This window comes from Leptinotarsa decemlineata, unplaced genomic scaffold (assembly GCF_025532065.1).
Source record: "Leptinotarsa decemlineata unplaced genomic scaffold, Ldec_3_MD MMD2_P_RNA_scaffold_11, whole genome shotgun sequence".
In the NCBI taxonomy this organism is placed as follows: Eukaryota; Metazoa; Arthropoda; class Insecta; order Coleoptera; family Chrysomelidae; genus Leptinotarsa; species Leptinotarsa decemlineata.
In genome coordinates, this window is record NW_027412525.1 from 2744932 (window position 1) to 2764409 (window position 19478).

Here is a 19478-nt window from a genome sequence, read left to right on the forward strand (position 1 = left end):
TTGAATGCCCATAAGTTGTTGGTCCAGATAATTTCTGTGGCAATTTTCTAGCATAATAGGTGTAATAATAATACATGCAAATCGCAAATTTTCATGCGAATGGTTTATCTAATGTCAGCTGCCATTTTCATTTTCTTTCAATAATAAACTCCAAGTCAAAAGTTGTTTAGTGTCTTGTTTACTATGGAGAACATATGTAGTTTTTGGACTAAAAAAGTAACAGGAAAATTGTTTTAGCATATTTACCTAGGACTTACAGCCAACCTTTCTGCAAGAAGTATGAGATTTGTTATATTAAAAGACTGTACCAATCTTGGCCATATCATTACCAACAATTCATGAAATCGAGAGAAAGTTACACGAAAATAGTTGAGATTAAACTCACAGTGGAATTGCTCAGTGGCCTAAACATAAACTTTTATATTTATTTTACTAGTGTTTCTGAATATAATTGAATATATGCAATTTTTTGGCATTCTGCAAAAGCCAGTGTAAATAAAAAGTGACATGTACTAAATAGGTTCTATGAGGCCATGATTTATCCGATTTTGAATAAAGTTCAAATATTTGAACTTCTTTGCAGCATTTGTGGCAGCAAAAATTTTGCCAAATTCGGGCAAGCATGGCCTGCACCTTTACTGTTTATTGAAATATGAGCATTTTTACACCAACTTATTTCTCACTATTGCTTAAAAATTCACCAGTGGATTAAAGCTTCTGATATATGATGGGAGTGTATATATTATATTTATTATTACTTTTACATGTAGGCTACCTTGTTAATTGAAAGACATTGATGATATAACATATACAGGCCGTTTCTTTTATCATGTGGTAACATTGCTATATTCTAAACCTAAACCGTGAAAGATACGAAGACGATTAAATGAGAAAAAAGTAACTGTCTTCGGAAACAATATAATGGTCGAAAAAAATTTATGGCAACTCTCGCCCTTCTCGAGTTATACGGGGAAAACCAAAAATGCTGTTTTTAGTTTTTTTCGAATGGAATTGTTATTCCGGAGAATATCAAAAAATGGAAAAAGGAAAATGTTATTGTATTCGAAATCTACTATAAATATTCGATAAAACGTTTCATGTCAACATGGCCACCATCAACTTTTATTTTTAAAACGGACCTATCTTTTTTATTACAGATATTGATAAAGCGAAAAATTCAAATTCCAAGGGTATATCACATTTGATATTTTTATAGCGTTTCATTTGAAATAACCACCACATCAGTGACAACAATGAAACAAAAAAAAATTTCATCATGGACTTTTAGGAAAAATGAAACCAATATGGAAAATCAAAGCTACATGGCAATCTGCGTTAAATGCTCGAATTGACGACTTCTTTGTTGAATGCCCATAAGTTGTTGGTCCAGATAATTTCTGTGGCAATTTTCTAGCATAATAGGTGTAATAATAATACATGCATTTCTAATTTTTTGTTTGAGATGGTCGATATCTGTACTTTTGGTGTTGAAAAAAACTTTATCGTTTATGTATCCCCAGACAAAAAAATCTTAAGAAGTAAGATCTGGGGATCGAGCTGGCCAGTTGATTGGTTCATTATTTCCAATCCATTTTCTTGGGAATATTGAATCTAACTGTTCCCTTACTATTGCTGCATTATGGGGAGGAGCGCCGTCCTGTTGAAAATATTATATTTCATGGCGGATATTCAGTGGCAATTCATCTAAGTAGCTATCGAATTCATTGAATAGAAAATGAAAATTCATTTCACTATTCAAATGATCATCATAAAAGAAAGGGCCAAGGAGGTTTGTTCCCACAATTCGCAATCAAACCATTTCGTAAATCGCAAATCGAAATCTTCTTCCGTAATCCATTTCATTGAGGTGATGAACTTTGTGTATCCTGTAGCATTTATAGTTGTTTTTTTTCAAAATAGTTCTGGTGGATTTTACAGAAATCCCCATTTCGTGGACAATTTCTCGTAAAGAACAATCTTGATTAGCATAATCTTTGTAACTGGCCAATCCTAAATGTAAAAAAAAAGATGTTTTCACTGTGTAAATTTCAATGTGGTAATATTTGCTTACCCATAACATTTATTTGATTCCTCACAGTTCCTCACACTGTCAAATGCACCATAGTCCCTAAAATTTCTTTCTAATCGTCTAAACATTTGGATGTTTGGAATACGACGATTCGGGAATAGCTCAACATACGTATTCCTTGCCAAAAGAGGATTTCTATTTGCTTTTGCATAACTAAATAGTATATGAGTCCTTTCATCATTTGAATACATTTTTGATATATTCATAAACGTATGACAAGTCTCAACAGATATCAACAACGCCTGCCATAGAAACCAAACAAAGCCTACGCATTTAAGTTGGTAATTGAATTGAGATGCTATTTGATCATATCAAATTATACAACAATCGAATTTTGACCAAAAACTGATATTTTCATTACTTGCAGGATTGAGAATTGTAAAAATAATACAAATTATAATTGATTAGGAAACAATAAGCTTTGAAGGAAGGATTACAGCAATACAAAAATTGACAAAACGAAAAAGAACGAATTTTCATTTTGTAGGGTATCTACCTGTTGAATTTATTGGGTTGTCTGAATTATATTTTGAAGAAATCGAAACAATTCATAAAAGAAGTAACGACAGGACCGCAATTTGAAATTGTTGTCACTGATGATGGTAGTTATTTCAAATGAAACGCTATAAAAATATCAAATGTGATATACCTTTGGATTGTGAATTTATTGCTGTATCAATATCTGTGATAAAAAAGACAGGTACTTATTTAAAAAAAAGCTGATGGTGGCCATGTTGACACGAAACGTTTTATCAAATATTTATTATTACATCGTCATAGTACAATTCGAATACAATAACTTTTTTTTCATTTTTTTAATATTTTCCGAAATAACAATTCTATTAAAAAAAAAACGAAAAACAGCATTTTTAGTTTTCCCCGTTTAACTCGAGAAGGGAGAGAATCCCCGTAAATTTTCTTCGACCATTATATTGTTCCCAATGACAGTTACCTTTTTTCCCATTTAATCGTCTTCGTATCTGTTACGGTTTAGAATATAGCAATGTTACCACTTGATAAAAGAAATGGCCTGTATACTTTTTTTTCAATGTAATTTCTTTATTAAATTAAAAATATCGACTACTCTCTTAGGGAAAATGCATCTTTCAAATAGAACATACTAGATTGTGGTCAAACATAATTTTGTAAATGGCATATGTTACTCCATTATGTTGTGTGATCGGACCAAGTTTGCTAGAAAGATCCTGGTGTGGTTACAGTTGGACGTCTACCATAAGGAAGGTAGACAGGTAAAATAATTTGTCGAAAACGCTCGACCTACGGTACTTTTGTTAATAAAGAACTCCAATAGTATTCATTACTACACCATAGGTTCCAAACAGTGCATCAACTCAAATTCCTAACATTGGTTAACATATGTTTACTATCTCTTATGGAAATTCATCATAAATCGACTAACCTAATGATAAGTTCTTTACTTTGTGTTGACATCCTAAATAAGCATTTTTGGGTTAATGTTTTTAATAGAGTCGAGAGATTTCTATAAAACAAAAACGAATTGGTAAAAGCACCCATGCGTCTTGGATCAAACCAATGAAGTTCACCATAGAACGACAGTTCTCACATTCAAACGAGTCATTGTTTAAAATATAATATTTCAAACCTGACAAAAATTTCAGAAGCTTCAATCCACAATAAGTAATACGTTTTTAATCATATTTATTGATGAACCATTCCTTTAGGTGGTCAAAACAAAGCTGTATGGGAAGATGTCACTGGATCTACTCCTCTAACTTTTGTTAAGGATTGTGTTTCCTTCACGACAACAGTTTCAGCAAGATTTTGGTTAATGGACTGCAGAAATGTTGCCGATGCTGCTCGAATGGCTACTGAGCTGTACACCCAGGTAAGAATGGAGTATTATATCGATTTGACACACGAGAATTATGACTTTACTATTGTCTTTAGCAGTATATTAGATACATTATTGTTTACAGTTATTTTATCTAAAAAAGAAAAAGTTGACAGTCGTCAAAGAGATTGTGGATGTCTCCTTTGAAGATATTAAAATCCTAACCTTTCATTCTCTCATTCATTTCTCAGAGCAGCTGGTAATTTTATATAAAGCCACTATTTGTAACCAAACTATAATTTGATAAACTGTTATGTTTGAGGTAGGATATGTTAAATCAAAATTTCAACAATTCAACTTTGATATTTCATTTCTTCTGTATCATAGTTTACAGAGTGGCGCATTAAAAGGCGATGAGGATATCTTTAGATATATTTTTGTAACTATCATTGCACATGTTAGGGATCTGGCATTAAACTGAGGTTGTATCTATACTAATGTAAACTAGTAAGATCGAAAAGCAATTGACTCTTTCTCTTGCGTCCTGAGAAGCTGACGTTTTAAGCTGTAGCAGATATGACACTTTCAGTGAGACGGTTCATTTAAATATATTATATTATGGTGATATTTTACATGATGAATTGAAGTTATAAATTAACTTGTACATATTCTTAGGCAGCACATGTTCCATTTATGGCTAAATTTGTGGTGTTCGCCAAGAAAATATCTCCTCTAGAATCAAGATTGAGAGTATTCTGTATGACAGACGATAAGGAGGATAAAACATTGGAGCATCAAGAACATTTCACAGAAATAGCCAAGAGCAGAGACATTGAGGTAAGACATTGTCATATTCAATGAGAATAAAATTACAATTATACTAATAATGTGAATCATAGTTACTGGAAGGAAAAGATATCTTCATGGAATTTGCTGGAAACCTTGTGCCAGTCCTGCAGTCAGGGGACCAGCCCAGATTGGGATTCAAAGCTTTCAAAGAGAATCGATTGGCCTTCAGCATGCGAATGAGAGACCAGGTAGTATTGAGGTTATCATTGTGTAACTAATTTTGTTAAGAATATTTCTTTTGAAGGATGAGGAAGCAACTGGACGCATTGTATTTATGAGTGAAGCCAAAGTGGCACGAGGCGAACCAAATCAAATTCCACTGTGTACCCTCAATCTTGTTATGCCAAGTGATGTTCTTCCAGGGAGAGATTCCCAATCAGATTTGCTGTCTATTGATAAGGATCATAGTTTTCTTCAGCATGGGGGCATCAGTGAGTCTTGTTTTATTCTTAAGTATACCATTAATTTAGTGCTTGTCCTCATTGTCAGTTTATAAATAAATTATTAATTTCCTAAGATTCTGCAATCAATTATAATAATATTTAACGAAAACAAATATTTATGATGGAATTGGCTGATACTTGATGAAAATCCATGATAGATAGATAAAATATTTGTCTCTTTAGGTTTTTTCTTGTAATTAGGATATGTTAAAAAAACAAGTGCAAACACATTAACTATAGTCAATTTCACATTAAAAAACATTTTGGAATGGATACATATTAAAAGCTACAGACTACATACATGACGAGAGCTACATACTACATATATGACGAGAAATTAGCCACGCTTTTGAATATAATCCTCTCAAGTAGAACATGTGTTTTGGATTGAGAATTTTTCTAGTATCTGTTCAATAGTTTTGACGTTTGTTTCCGATTTCATGCTTAAATATGCTCCTGCATACAAAAGTGATTTTTATTGTTGTGACGTATTCAAAAAACACTTTATTGTGAGATTTTCACTCAACAGATTCACAAAAATGCAACACGTGTTTCGCCATACAATGGCTTCTTTGGGCCTGTCTTTACTAACTATATTCTACATATTCAATGATGAATATACCTAATTATACAAATTTAAGTATCTACATTTCAAGTACCTGAATTGTAATGAATTAAATTACCTGAGCTTGTGTCCCAGTTTCCACATTTAAAAACATATTTAGTAACAGGGAGTTATTCAATTCTAATTGATCATTCTGTAAATTACCCGAATTCCTAAATTTATTGATTTCTAAACATTCTAGAAGCTTGAGTTTCAAACTTTTCTAAATGTAATACGTCGTATTCATGTTTAACCTCATGTAATTCTGCAGAAAGGTCGTTTGCCAATGTTGAATTGGTCTTTTTTTAACTACTTCTATTTTATTTGATTCTTTGGGAAAATGTTCTCCCTGTTTGGCCAATATACAGTTTTGGGCAAGAGCCACAAGTCAGCTTATATACATAGTATTGTGATCTGTCATTTGGTTGTATACTGTTGCTTCCATTATTTTGTGAAAACAGCTGAGGAGGCAAATCATCATTTAATTTTCAACACACTGGAATACAGGATCTGATTTTGTGATTTTCAGTGTGCTTTGGGAATTTTTCATTTGTTACAAAGTTATTTACTAATGATGAAGTGTTATATTCTTTTAGAATTGCAAGCAGAAAATATGAATTTTGGACTCATATTTTCAACTTTAGTACACATAATGCAAGGGAGATTAAGCGAGTCTTTTTTTTCTCTGACAGAGTTAGCAAAGTGAACTTCAAATATATTTGCAATTACTTTATTTTCAGTTACGATTTTGTAATTGTAATTTAAGGTTATTTCCTGTTTTTGTTTCATGCGGTTGGTTCCATAGTGTTTTCCCTTTATTGCATTATTGAAAATGTGGGAATAAGTTATTGAAATGTGGCATCAACACTTTCTTCTTGTTCATAGGAGAAGTCGCCCGAAATTAGTAGTTATTTGAATTCTGATATTGAAAAGTCATTAACTTTTCGCGTGACAATGTACTTTGTATTTTTGATTTCATTCGCTGACTTTAATCGTCTTCTTGAAGATGATCACTTGGTGATTGAAACACATGTCGAGGTGTTGAAAGTACCAGTTTGGTTGTGGGATAGAACTTCAGTAATATTCATTACTACACCAAAGGTTCCAAACAGTGCATCACAAGTTCTTTAACACTAACTGAATTTTATGTACTTAGTGCTCCTACCGAAATCAAATCATACCGAAATTTGTGATTTCGGTATGATTTGTCACAGCAGGTATAGGCCGGTTTATAATATTTTACCAGGTCCACCATATTTTTGGTATGGTAAAAAGGTCACAAATAAAATATTTTATATGAATTTTCGGGTATGTAATAAAAAATACTTGTCAAATCTACCAAGGCAGTGAGTTACTTCGGTATCCTATCCACCGCCGAAAAGTTTCGTCCTCTGTATTCTACTGCAGCCGCGTTTATCTTTGATATTTGAGGATTTAGTTCTTTGTCGATCCCATAGATGGCCTTTTCGTAAAGTGAAATGTCGTCGCCCTCGGGCTTGTTATTCAATGAGAGTTGACTTTGGCAATGCATTTGTAGTTTAGCCTAGCACTGTCTGGTGTTGAATCATAAATGCTCTAGTTTTCAACTTGATGCCTTCTAGTGAAAGGCAGACGACGAATCCCGTTGGCGGTCGACATCGAAGCTTGGCTTCGCAACTGACCATCGTGAGGAGCCTCGTTTATCTTTGATATTCGAGGATTGAGTTCTCTGTCGATCCCACAGGTGGCGTCTTCGTAAGGGGAAATATCATCGCCCTTATTTAGTTTAGTTATTGTCAACAGATGGGGTTCGATACGTGCCCCTAATATTACTATATCACTAGAAAGTGACAACCGATCTTGTGTCTTTAACTTGCTGAACTAAGAAGACCATTTGCTGCATGTTACTGAGTTAAGGACAGTTGAAAGTACTCTCGTGGGAAGTACTCTCGTAATTTCGTTGCTTATCGTCTACATCGTGCTGAGCTGGACGAAAGAGTTCCTAGTGGCTTTATTACCAAGTAGTCTCTGACTAGGTCAGTGAACCTCTGAGTGGGCGATCGCTGCCGTTTGCTGGCGCCTGTGAAGCGAGGTGAGCTTGAGGTCCCGTGAAGTGAGAGCAGAACGGCCCGTTTGTCGTCGGCCGACGCTCTCTAACCCATTCAGTCTGAGTAAAATCCTACGCAATAGATAGATAGATAGATCTTTATTTGCTCCGGTTACATATAATGTACATATATAAACTCCGAGGAGGCTGGAACATGTCAGTAATAAATAACAACTAAATAACAAATCAAAGCTTTACATACATAATCAATATTGTCACACGAGTAGTTTTAAGACAAAAAAATATATATACATATATATATATATATATATATATATATATATATATATATATATATATATATATATATATATATATATATATATATATATATATATATATATATATATATATATATAAAATCAGCTAATTTCCTGTTGGATTGTGTAGATGTAGATAAAATCTATGAAGATTTCAAAAATCAGTAGTAAATAAAATTTCTCCCATGAGGAAATCGATTAAAAAAACTAATATACCTTGGTTTAATCAGGAGATGAAAGGTAAAAGTAAAAAAAGAGACATAGCATACATGACATTCAAAACTAACAAGCCTGATGTCAACTGGCAACAATACAAAATATTGAGAAATGAGTGTGTTAACTTGTTAAGAGTAAAAAAACAACAGTATTTCTATGATAAAGTAGATCTCAACAAGAATAATCCCAAAGCAATGTGGAAAACCCTAAAATCTTTGGTTGATACAAAAACTAAAGTCCCTTGTTTTGATAGTGGAATACAATTTGAGTGCCATGGTGTAGTAAAAATAGTACGAGAAACACAGGAAATTGCTGAGTTATTCAATACGTATTTCGTTAAAAGTATTGAAGAAATATTGAACTCAATTGAAAAGGCCCCAAAATGGATTAGCCTTACTACTGTTAACAGTCACTTTTCTGAATTCAAACAAATTCAATTACCCGAGCTTTCAACAATTATACATGAACTGGAGAATAAGACTGCTAGTGAAATCATTGACATTAGTTATTGGTCATATATTATTACACTTTATCAATATCTCACTATTTTATGGCACATTTCCAAGTCAGCTGGAAACAAGTATTTTGACCCCTATTCAGAAGGTGGCAAACAATAACAAAGCATGGGATTTCAGACCAATCAATACATTACCTGTATAGAAAAAGTGCTGGAGATAGTTGTTTACCAACAACTACTTGATTATCTGAATCAAAATAATTTGTTAATGACTTATCAATCAGGCTTTAGACAGAATCATTCATGCGAAGCATCACTACAGTTAACCATAACAAAATGGAAAAAATCAATTGGTAGTGGTGATTATGTAGTCGCAGTTTTCTTGGACTTGAAGAGAGCTTTTGAAACGATTGATCGCCAAATACTGATTGATGAGTTGAAAGCCATAGGCATACAAGGTACTGTATTGAAATGGATCAGGGACTACCTGACAGATCGCAAACAGATCACCAAAGTGGAAAATGTATTCTCGGCTCCCATCACCAATTACTTCGGTGTACCACAGGGAAGTGTCTTGGGTCCTTTATTATTCCTATGCTATATCAATGATATGCAATACTATCATGACTGTGATTTTCTTAATTTATTTGCAGATGACACGTTACTGTCAATCTCAGGCAATGATCTGTATGGTACTATCAACAAGATGAACGATTTCCTATCAAAACTACAAGTATATTTCAATATTAACAAAATGAAACTCAATGTGACAAAATGTAAGGCAATGATCCTAACCACACCCTTTAAATACAAAAACATCAACTCAAACCAATTTAATCTGGAAATAGATAACAATAAAATTAAATTCATAAACCAGTTTAAATATCTTGGATTCATACTTGATAATAGCCTATTATTGCATGAGCATTTTTCCTACATAAGTAAAAAAATTAGTAAGAACCTTTACGTATCCAGCCCCACTTTGATTATTGTGGTAGCTTACTATACTCCCTTAATTCTAATAAAATTTCACAACTACAAAAGCTGCAAAATCGCGGTATGAGAATAATACTAAAGTGTAATCGTTTTACCAGCATTGCAGCGATGTTAGATTGTTTGCAGTGGGTATCGGTGAAAAACAGATTTTATAAACTAACAATGATTTTTATTTATAAGATATTACATCAGCTACTTCCAGATTATCTAAGTAAATTTACTATGATTAAGTCCCAAATACATAACTATACTACAAGAGTAAATAATATGTTTCATCTCCCTAATTGGAAAATGGCAAACTTAATGAAATCGCTATTCTATAAAGGACTTGATGAGTTCAATAAGCTACCACAAGACATCAAGCAATCTAATACCATTTATGTATTTAAAATGAGGATCAGTAAACATATCCAGTCATTATAAATCACCAGAATGTATTACAACATAATCAATCTTGTTCACACGAATTTATTTATATACGTTAAGTGCTCTCTCATATAGTTCTCTCTCTCATATATTAACATACTGTCATTTAAGAATTCTTGCAAGCTATAATAAGGTTTTTCCGAGGTAGTTCTTCAAACGATATTTCATTGTTGAAATTGGAAGATTTCTTAGAGTGGGTGGAAATTTATTGCAAATGTTTATAACGCTATATTTGACATTTCATTTCTAAGATCATTCTTTGTTCTGGTGCTGTATAAGTGATCCTTTTCTCAGTTAATGAAAAGTTCTGATTTATTTTCTGTTACAAATACTTCTGCTTCATATATATAGAGATTTATCAAAGTTAAAAATGTTGCTCCTAATAAAAGCTTTTCTGCAGCTATCGTTTTTTTTCATCTTATAGATATCAACAGAGTTTCCCGAGAATATAATTCCATATTTTATCCTAGATTGAATATAAGCATGGTATGCAGAGAGGGCAGCTTCGTTTGAGACATGTTCCGACAGTATACACAATGCATAGCAATATTTTGCAATATTTTTTAATAAGTAGTCTATGTGATTTTTCCAGTCCAGTCTCCTGTCTATCAAGAGTCCCAAAAATTTTACCTGATTGCGTATGTTTATATTTAGATTGTTATATTCAACTCTGGCAAGGATCTATTTTCGAAATGAATTATTTGAGTTTTGTCACTATTAAGTAGTAGGTCATTTGCTGTGAAGAAATTGTTCAATACATCTAGCACATTTCTTGTCTTTGTCATAACCATCTGAGAGTTCTTTTCTTTTACGATGACCAATATATATCATCAGCATATAATACAATATCTTCATTAACTACATTTGGTATTTCATTTGTGTACAGTATATATAATAATGGGCCTAGGATGGATCCCTGTGGCACACCTTTTTTATCACAATTGATTCTGATTTAATTATCCCCGAGATGTCATTTTCAATCATATGTTGGGTTCTATTTATCAAATAGTATTTGATTAAGGACAAAGATGTGCCTTTGATTCCATATTTATCAAGTTTGTTGCATAAAATTTCATGGCTGACACTGTCAAATGCTTTTGACAGGTCAATACACAAAGTTATAGTACAATCATCTTTGTTCAAATGATGTAAAATTTTTTCAATGGCTTGATATATTGCTTATATGGTTGATTTACCTTTACAGAATCCATTTTGTTCTTTTGCTAACAACACATTGTCATCTAAAAACATGAACGTTTGTTCATGAGCTTTTCAAAAATTTTTCTGAGATTTGGCTATAATGATATGGGTCTGTAGTTACTTTCTTTATGTCTGATTCCTTTTTTAAATATATTTTTCAGTACTTCTGAGAATACTGCTTGTGAGAAACATAAATTTATAATATAAGTCAAAGGATAGGCTATGATCTCTGCTGTTTATTTCGATATGGGTCTGTAGTTACTTTCTTCATGTCTGATTCCTTTTTTAAATATAGTTTTCAGTACTTCTGGGAATACTGCTTGTGAGAAACATAAATTTATAATATAAGTCAAAGGATTGGCTATGATCTCTGCTGTTTATTTCGATACACACATAGAAATCTGATCTTCACCAACAATTTTTTTATTTTTTAGTTGTTTAATAGGTACATTCTATTATTTCAAGCGGAGTGGTAAGTTCAAAGAAAAAAGCATCATCACATTCTTTTATTTTTGTATAATCTGGGCTATCTGGTTTATTTAGGTCAGGGCAAGCTTCACTAAAATACTTATTGATTTGATTTACTATGGTTTGTGAATCTTTATATTTTTTTGCAAAACTTTCTAGGATATTGTTTTTGTGGTAGTTGGGTTTTGTTATTTTTTTGATAAATGACCATGTAGCTTTGGTTTTATATTCGGCTTTCATTATATATTCAGTGTTGGATATTTTTTTAGCAGCTACACAATAGACAATACAGAGAACGGCACAATACTTTTTAAAATACTGAATACTTCTCAGCCCTAGCGTCTTCTTTTTGTATAATGAGTGTTTTCTGGAGCAAGATTTTTTTATACCCTTGTTATCCATGAATTGGGCCTAGTTTTAAGATCAGTTTCATTATTGTATATATGATCTTCCTTATTCATCTGTACGTAATTATCAAGAATGAAGTTTTATTCCATACTGCCTGATGTGCCGTTTTACTAGTTTTACTAGTCGACCCCTAAACATATTTTTTCCAACCGAGTTACCCGAGTAATGAAAACCAACGTGGACAGAAACCATGTTACAGTCTGTCTAAAAGCATTTATCATGCAACCAAGTAGTACTGATGAGATCTATGTCAGATCGAAGTATTCAATTATAAATGTTGTGTATTAAAAAAATCCCACATCTGTTTACGAATATAATAAATATAATTGATTTCAGGCAAACCAGATACAATTCATAGAGCAGACTTCAGGCTTTCTGATATTTGTAACTTGTTGGATGAGGATTGGGAGAAGCTGGCAATGGAATTGGACATTCCACCATCAGATATTGAACTGATAAGAGAGGAATATCCTGAAAATCATCCTCAACAAGCTATGATCATGTTCAGATTGTGGTTGAGACAGAAGGCAAACAAGGCCACAGGTAGGATGAATATTTTATATTTTTATAATAATACATCCTGACGTTAAAAGTAAACCATTGAATATGATATATTATTTTTCGAAAGGAAATATTTTGGAGTTGGCACTTAATAAGATCGGAAGGCAAGACATTGTAGACAAATGCATTTGCAATGTTGAGTTGGTAACTGATGACATGGAGAAGGCTTTGGCTAAAATTCATCTTGATCAATCCGGTTTTGATAATCTGAAGGAGGAATTGGGCCCGTCTAGAGACACTTCTTTAAGAAGAGATACTCATATCGATAAATCTTTTCAAGATGAAATTGACAAAAGCGAGAAAAGTGGTGAGTTTGAATTTTGTCATTGATACTTTTTTGTAGTATGTGAAATAACTAAAAGATCTGTGGTGATAATTTTTCAAATTTTAGAAGATGCTCAGAATCAAAATTCATCAGGAAAGGATTTCACTGATACCATAAGTGATCACTTGAACCGAAACGGATTTCACGAACCTGAAACTTTAGATAATCGGCCTATGACACCTATAAATGCCAACGCAGAAGTTCTTGAAGAAATAACGCAGCAGCTGAATCTGATACATTCAACACCTAAAGTTATGGGAGACCCCAATGCAAACACACCTCCTTCCAGTCCTGCCGAGTTTGGTTTTGACAAAGAACCAAATTTGGTCGAGCAATACGTTACTGAAAATAAAACTGTTTTAGGTGAGTAAAGTTTTTGACTTAAAATTACATGTGCTTTTTTTCTATTATTTGCAATGTTAGGTGAATTTTGTAAGGGGAAAGATCAGGGTATGGCAATTTATGGATAAGTAAACGGTTATGAAACTAACAGACTGGACAGTTGTAGTTGCTTCTCGTGGAAAGATAAAAATGAATATAATTTCAACTAGGTGAAGGATGCTCCAAGTGGTTTCTAACCTTTTTTTGTTTTGAAAACATTATACATACTGTATTTTGTGAGGGTTTTATATGTTCATTTTCGTTTTTGGCTTAACACAGCAGTTTATTTTTTATAATGAAATGATAACATTTAGAAAATGATTTCATGATTATTAATATGTAGGTCATGCCCATTTTAATATTATGCTTCTTAACATTTCTGTTGGCAGAGGGTTTTCTTTTTTCTTACCACATGGTGTAGAGCTTGTGCCTAATTTATTTTCTTATTATTTGCACATCACATTTATTAACAGTGCATGCTAGGAAATATTTTTACATTCTTAACTGTCAGTAGAATGTATTATTTGATATTTTCAAAAGGAACTCCGAAACATGAAGAAATCATTTCAACTTCGCCTATTGAACAGACACCAATGGAAACTTTTGTGGATCCAATTGTTGTTCTCAAGAAAAATGTTAGTGATACATTAACATTTTTACATCAAGAAAGAAATGACTTTCTTTCCGAAGATGATATAATCATTCCAACCAGAAAAGACGATCATATTTCAAAAGAGATTGATTTGAGCAGTATCAGCCTTAAGACTCCCAAAAGGTCTACCAGTGATTATGATGATGGTCTTCGGGATGTTGTAGAATGTGAAGTTGATGAAGTCATCAAACAAGCCGAAGAGGTAGTAAATGATAAGCTCAATACGTTAGATAACTCTGTGGATGAAAGGTTACAAAAAGTACTCCGATTTAAAGAAGAGATAAGCGAAGATTTTGTAAATGATAAAGATTTTACCGAAGAAAAAGTTGACAGTGTCTTTGAGGATGTGAAGACCACTACTGAGGACTCCTTGGATAATTTAGAGAGTCTCAAAGATGACTCCATATCAACAGTTCAAGAAAAGAGTGAAGAAGCCTTCAAGTTCTTAGAAAATGAGGAATCGAGTCCTCTTAGCAATAGAATTGACGATACTCGAACATTTTTGGAAAAAGAATTAGAGGCCACAATAGTAGATGATCTCATTTCAAAAAGTCCTAAGAGTGCAATCCCAGTTGCCAAACCGAGAAAAAGTGTAGAGAAAGAAAAGAATGTAGACGTTTTGTTCAATGAAGATAGAGCCTTGTCACCGACGGATGGAGAATTACTGACGAAAATTCCAATTTCCACAAAGGGAACCAAGGTTAAAACAATTAAGAAACACTCCAAAGACCCACTCAAAGAGTTTGTGAATCTCTCTAAAGATGTTAATTGGGATGACGATGAAGAAACAAACAAAATAATCAACACTGTTACTCTATCTAGTGATCCCATTGTACAAACAACAGTTACAAGGACGATAATAGAAGGTACCCCAGAAAATGTCAGGAGCAAAATACCTGTGTTGCAATCGGAACTGTCAACTGAAACCCTCGAGAAGCATGATTTCGAATTTTCCCCTAAAAGTAAAATCCCCGTTTTAAAAACGGAGAGTACAAGAATAAACTCCCCGGAAACAATACAAATAGAACGAACGATCATTTCCCCGGATTCTTCAAAAGTTGTAGAAACAACTACAACAATAATGTCGCCGGGTTCTAAAATATCCACAAAAAGTAGCACGTTAGATTCGGAGTCTGATGATGACAGCAGAAGGAGTCCACCTTTGAAGGGAATCTTGAAAAAGACTGCGATGAGAACGGTCGGAAGTTCTAGTGGTTCAGACATAGCTCTCCATGAAGAAGGTGCAGAACTTAGCGATGATGAATCAGGTAATATTTTTTTCATATTCCTCAATTCCTTTTTCTGAATAGTTGCTTTCAGCAAATTTAGAATTTAGATAGATATCTTTCTGCTTCTGCAAATTTGCTTCATTAAGATTCAATTCTGAATCCAAAGTCAACTTTTCTCTGAATTGCCTGAAATTATTTATTCAAATATAAGTATCTAGTAGCTCAGTTGCAAATCTAAGTTTCAATTTTGATATTCATAATATTTGAAAGGGGAACCTTGAAATTTTACATACCAATCACTATCTCTCTCTCTCTTACTTTTCTTAGTGGTATCTTTAAAAAAATAAATAAAATAATACTGCTTTCCTTTCTGTAGATATCCACGCCAATAACATAACCATTATTTTTGTTGAATTATATTTTGACTCAGATAGGTAGTCACTAGTTTCAACTCTTTATGTTTTATGAAAATTACCAGTCAAATGGTGCAATATTCAAGGCAGACAATTCAGAGTGAGTCTATTTATTAAGTAGAACTATTTGCAGATACACCAAAATGTTGTTAACAGAGAGAAAATACATTTTTTTGGAAAAATAGACCGATTTTATCAGTTCTTGCCTGTATTTAGTGAAATACACTAATACATTTGATAAGTAGTTTTTCTTCAATAATATCAGTTGTCTTGGATTAGAAAAAATGCAATTATGTAACTGAAATTTCATGTTAGATGAAAGTATGACACATCAAAGGTGTTGAATGGTAATCAGTAAATAAAAACAAAATTGAATCTTTAACATTTTTATGTGAATAATAAATTTTTCCTCCAAGTGAATGCATAAAATTGCAAAATGCAAAAATTTAATAAATTTTTGACGTCAGAGCAAGAAGTTTTATAAGAATTCTCATAGTTTTCACAGTAAAATGATATTTCTATTACCAAAATAATGCTAACTTCCCAAATTATAACTTATGCAATTTTATTTTTCAGCATGCATCCAAACCATATTTCATGATATGAAATTTAGAATTAGTTTTCGAATTTATAGTGTTTGATTCTATAATTTCTCTCAATTTCATAATGGTTCATTGCTAACGGCATGGTTTGTTTCATTAATATTCAACATATTGGGCAGATTCGGTCCATAAATATGACATTTCAAATATGGATTAAAGAGCTATAAAAATTAAATCCTTTCATTAAATATATTTAGAAATATTCCTAACATCGATAAGATTCAATTATGTGCAATCACTCAGGTAGAGACCCTTGCAGAGACCTGGGATGTAGGCAGATTGAGAGCTTTTGAAAATGGGTTTCAAGTCAAAGCCGAAACTATGAACTACTGAAAACACACGTGTTCCAACCCGTACTTCAGATTATCAGATTGCTGACCGTGGAAACCTTTCCACAAGAGTGTATTTGATATGTATCAAAAATAGGTGAATTATCGGACATAACACTCAAAAATTGGACAAAACCGCGGACACGTTTTTTTGGCTATTGGCCTCGTCAGCGCGGTGCGCCAAGTGTATGAATGGGCATCACTTGCCGAAAAAATGGAGTCACCAACAGAAAATAACCGCACATTTGTGATTTCAGTTAGGAGACATCCACAGGTAGCTATAGTTGCCTAGGTTGTCATGTTAGTTGTTGCCTATTGATGATAGGTCTCTTAATTGAAACCACAAATGTGCCACAAACAAATATAATTTCAGCTAGTCATGAACTCTTTTTGTGGTGCAGCGGAATGTCCACTGCGCCATCTGCAGATAAAGCCACGAAACAACTGCACAAACACATATGCAGGTTCAGGTGAAAACACCTTACCCCTTGCCTCTCATGTAGACCTACGACTTAGTAGTCATACCAACTAGTCATAAACTTCATCTGCAGTTGATTCAGTAGGATGTCCACTGCGCCACCTACAGACAAAGCTAGGAAGTGTCCTGCCAGGTACTGATGATGGGGCAAGTACTCCGAAACTGGTCTATCGGTTGGTCGTACCAACCAATTGAAATTAATTTCTGCTTTTCATAGTGGGAAGTAACTTACGACGAATCTTCCAACTGGAAGACGTTGAACAGGTGCCTGATGGTTTTACTTCAGCTTTCTGCCCTTCACATATCACTCGTACTAGTATTTTTAGGATAAGAACAGGACATTGAAGCTGTAAATATTATTAATTTGAAATCGGAGGAAGTAATAGTCTGGAGCATGTCATTTGCATGCATTTGCGTGTGTCTGGATCGGTTTCTGTGGCCAGCAATCTGAGAATCTGAAATCCAGGTTGAATCGCGTCTAGAGTTCGCAATTTCTCGACGTTTCGGCTTTGACTTGTAGCCATTTTTAAGAAAGTATAACTGCATTGGGATATCAATCTGCCTACTCCTCAGGTAGTGACAGGCTTCAAGGATTTTGTGACTTGATCCCTATTTGAGGAAAAAACAGTCTCCTAGAAAGATATGCTAGTGGTGACATAACGATGATGATAATATTTTAGAAATTGTAGAAAAACCTCAGTTAGTACTTAATTTTTCGAAATAGGAATATATACGACTCAATTTTTAAAATAGTCTTTTGTTTTTAGATTTTTGTCAATTTCTCCAATTAAATTAATCAACTTTCAATTGATTGATTAAAAAAATTACTACATACTGGTGCAGCCAAAAATTTATATAATTGTTCAATATAAATTTTAGTCTAATATGATTGACTACCCACTTTTCCTTTTCGAGTTTTTCTCAAATAATTGTTGAAAGACCATCGGGAGTTTTATAAGTGTTTTTATTCAGAATATAAATTTTGAAATTAAAGATTGACCTGATTTTTTTTTTTTGAAAAAAGCGATTTCATTAAATTCCCGTGGAGTATAGTCCCGCATTTGTGGTCCCGTTAGAGTATAGTTCTCGAATTGTAGATTATAATATTTATACGAGTTTTATGTTAATCAAACACAATTTTATTTGTCTCATGGAGATATAAAAAAAAGTATGTAATATCAAAAGTTTTAAAAAATTGCTATATAAATAGAAAAATTACAATATTTTATATAATTCAAATGTAGCAATTTTGTTTTTTTTTCTGAAAAATAATACCATCTTTGTGTGAAAATCAGTGAATAATAACCAGAATGTAGGTAATACAAAAATAAGACTTTACCACTTTAGTAACCAATGACTAGATGAGAAAACGTAATATATTTACTCGAATTAGAAATACTGCAGATTTATGTGTTTTTGATTATATTGAATCCTTCCTACAAATTTTTGTAATATCTTAATGGTTGCCCTATTAGTGAAACAAAGCCATGCACGTTCGGATGTTACCTTTTACTTTTTTCTCTTTCCAATTTATTTTTTCTATTAGATATTAACCATTCAAGTTAACATTAACTTACCCAAAATTCAGAAGAAAAAACTAACAAATACTAAACATTTCCATTGTATTGTTATTGTGTTCGTCTTTCACAATATTCCGCCTTATTTTGTAAAGTTTAAAATTTGTGCTATGTCCCGTAAATTAATGTTAATTTTGGTGGTTCCCGTTAATTCCAAATATGCATTTTGACTTGAGTCTTATTGCCTAGCATCAAAAAATCCAAAATCCTTAGAGACATGGCATGTTCTTTATCCTCTAGTGTGGTCGTTAATCGCATTGGCAACAAGCATGATCGTGTTGGCACTGCTCGCACAAACTGACTAATGGTATGCAAGAATTTTTTTTCGACCTTTTTCATCTAGTACACTAGGAATACTAGTAGGGTATCAAACAAAAGAAGCTTCCACTCGAAATTGGTATTGAAAACAATTTTATGGTTCATTCCTGGTTTGGACACTTGAACGAATAAATTTAGCAACAAAAAAATTCCACGCTTTCAACGTTCTCAACGTTCTCAGGGCCACCCTTCATTATTTCAAATGGTTTTTGTCCTAACTGACGAATGATAGGAAACTAAAATACCACTTATGTACAAAGGTGTCGACTTATTTGGTTATTAATCTTGAAATTAAATA

The 19478-nt window shown here is 32.9% G+C and overlaps 1 protein-coding gene across 9 annotated transcripts in view; it reads left to right on the forward strand.

Annotated features, from left to right (window-relative positions):
• Nucleotides 1–19478, forward strand: part of LOC111507953 (uncharacterized) — a 247589-nt gene that overhangs the window by 218574 nt on the left and 9537 nt on the right. For 7 of the 9 annotated variants that reach the window (XM_074169587.1, XM_074169589.1, XM_074169594.1 and 4 more), the window contains 8 exons: nucleotides 3793–3956; nucleotides 4578–4739; nucleotides 4802–4939; nucleotides 4996–5182; nucleotides 12652–12858; nucleotides 12944–13183; nucleotides 13268–13564; nucleotides 14123–15502. In XM_074169587.1, coding sequence (XP_074025688.1) covers nucleotides 3793–3956; nucleotides 4578–4739; nucleotides 4802–4939; nucleotides 4996–5182; nucleotides 12652–12858; nucleotides 12944–13183; nucleotides 13268–13564; nucleotides 14123–15502 — 2775 coding nt within the window. Of the gene's footprint in view, nucleotides 1–3792; nucleotides 3957–4577; nucleotides 4740–4801; nucleotides 4940–4995; nucleotides 5183–12651; nucleotides 12859–12943; nucleotides 13184–13267; nucleotides 13565–14122; nucleotides 15503–19051; nucleotides 19170–19478 lie in introns of all 9 variants that reach the window. The other 2 variants (XR_012464096.1, XM_074169622.1) reach the window with 2 other exon arrangements.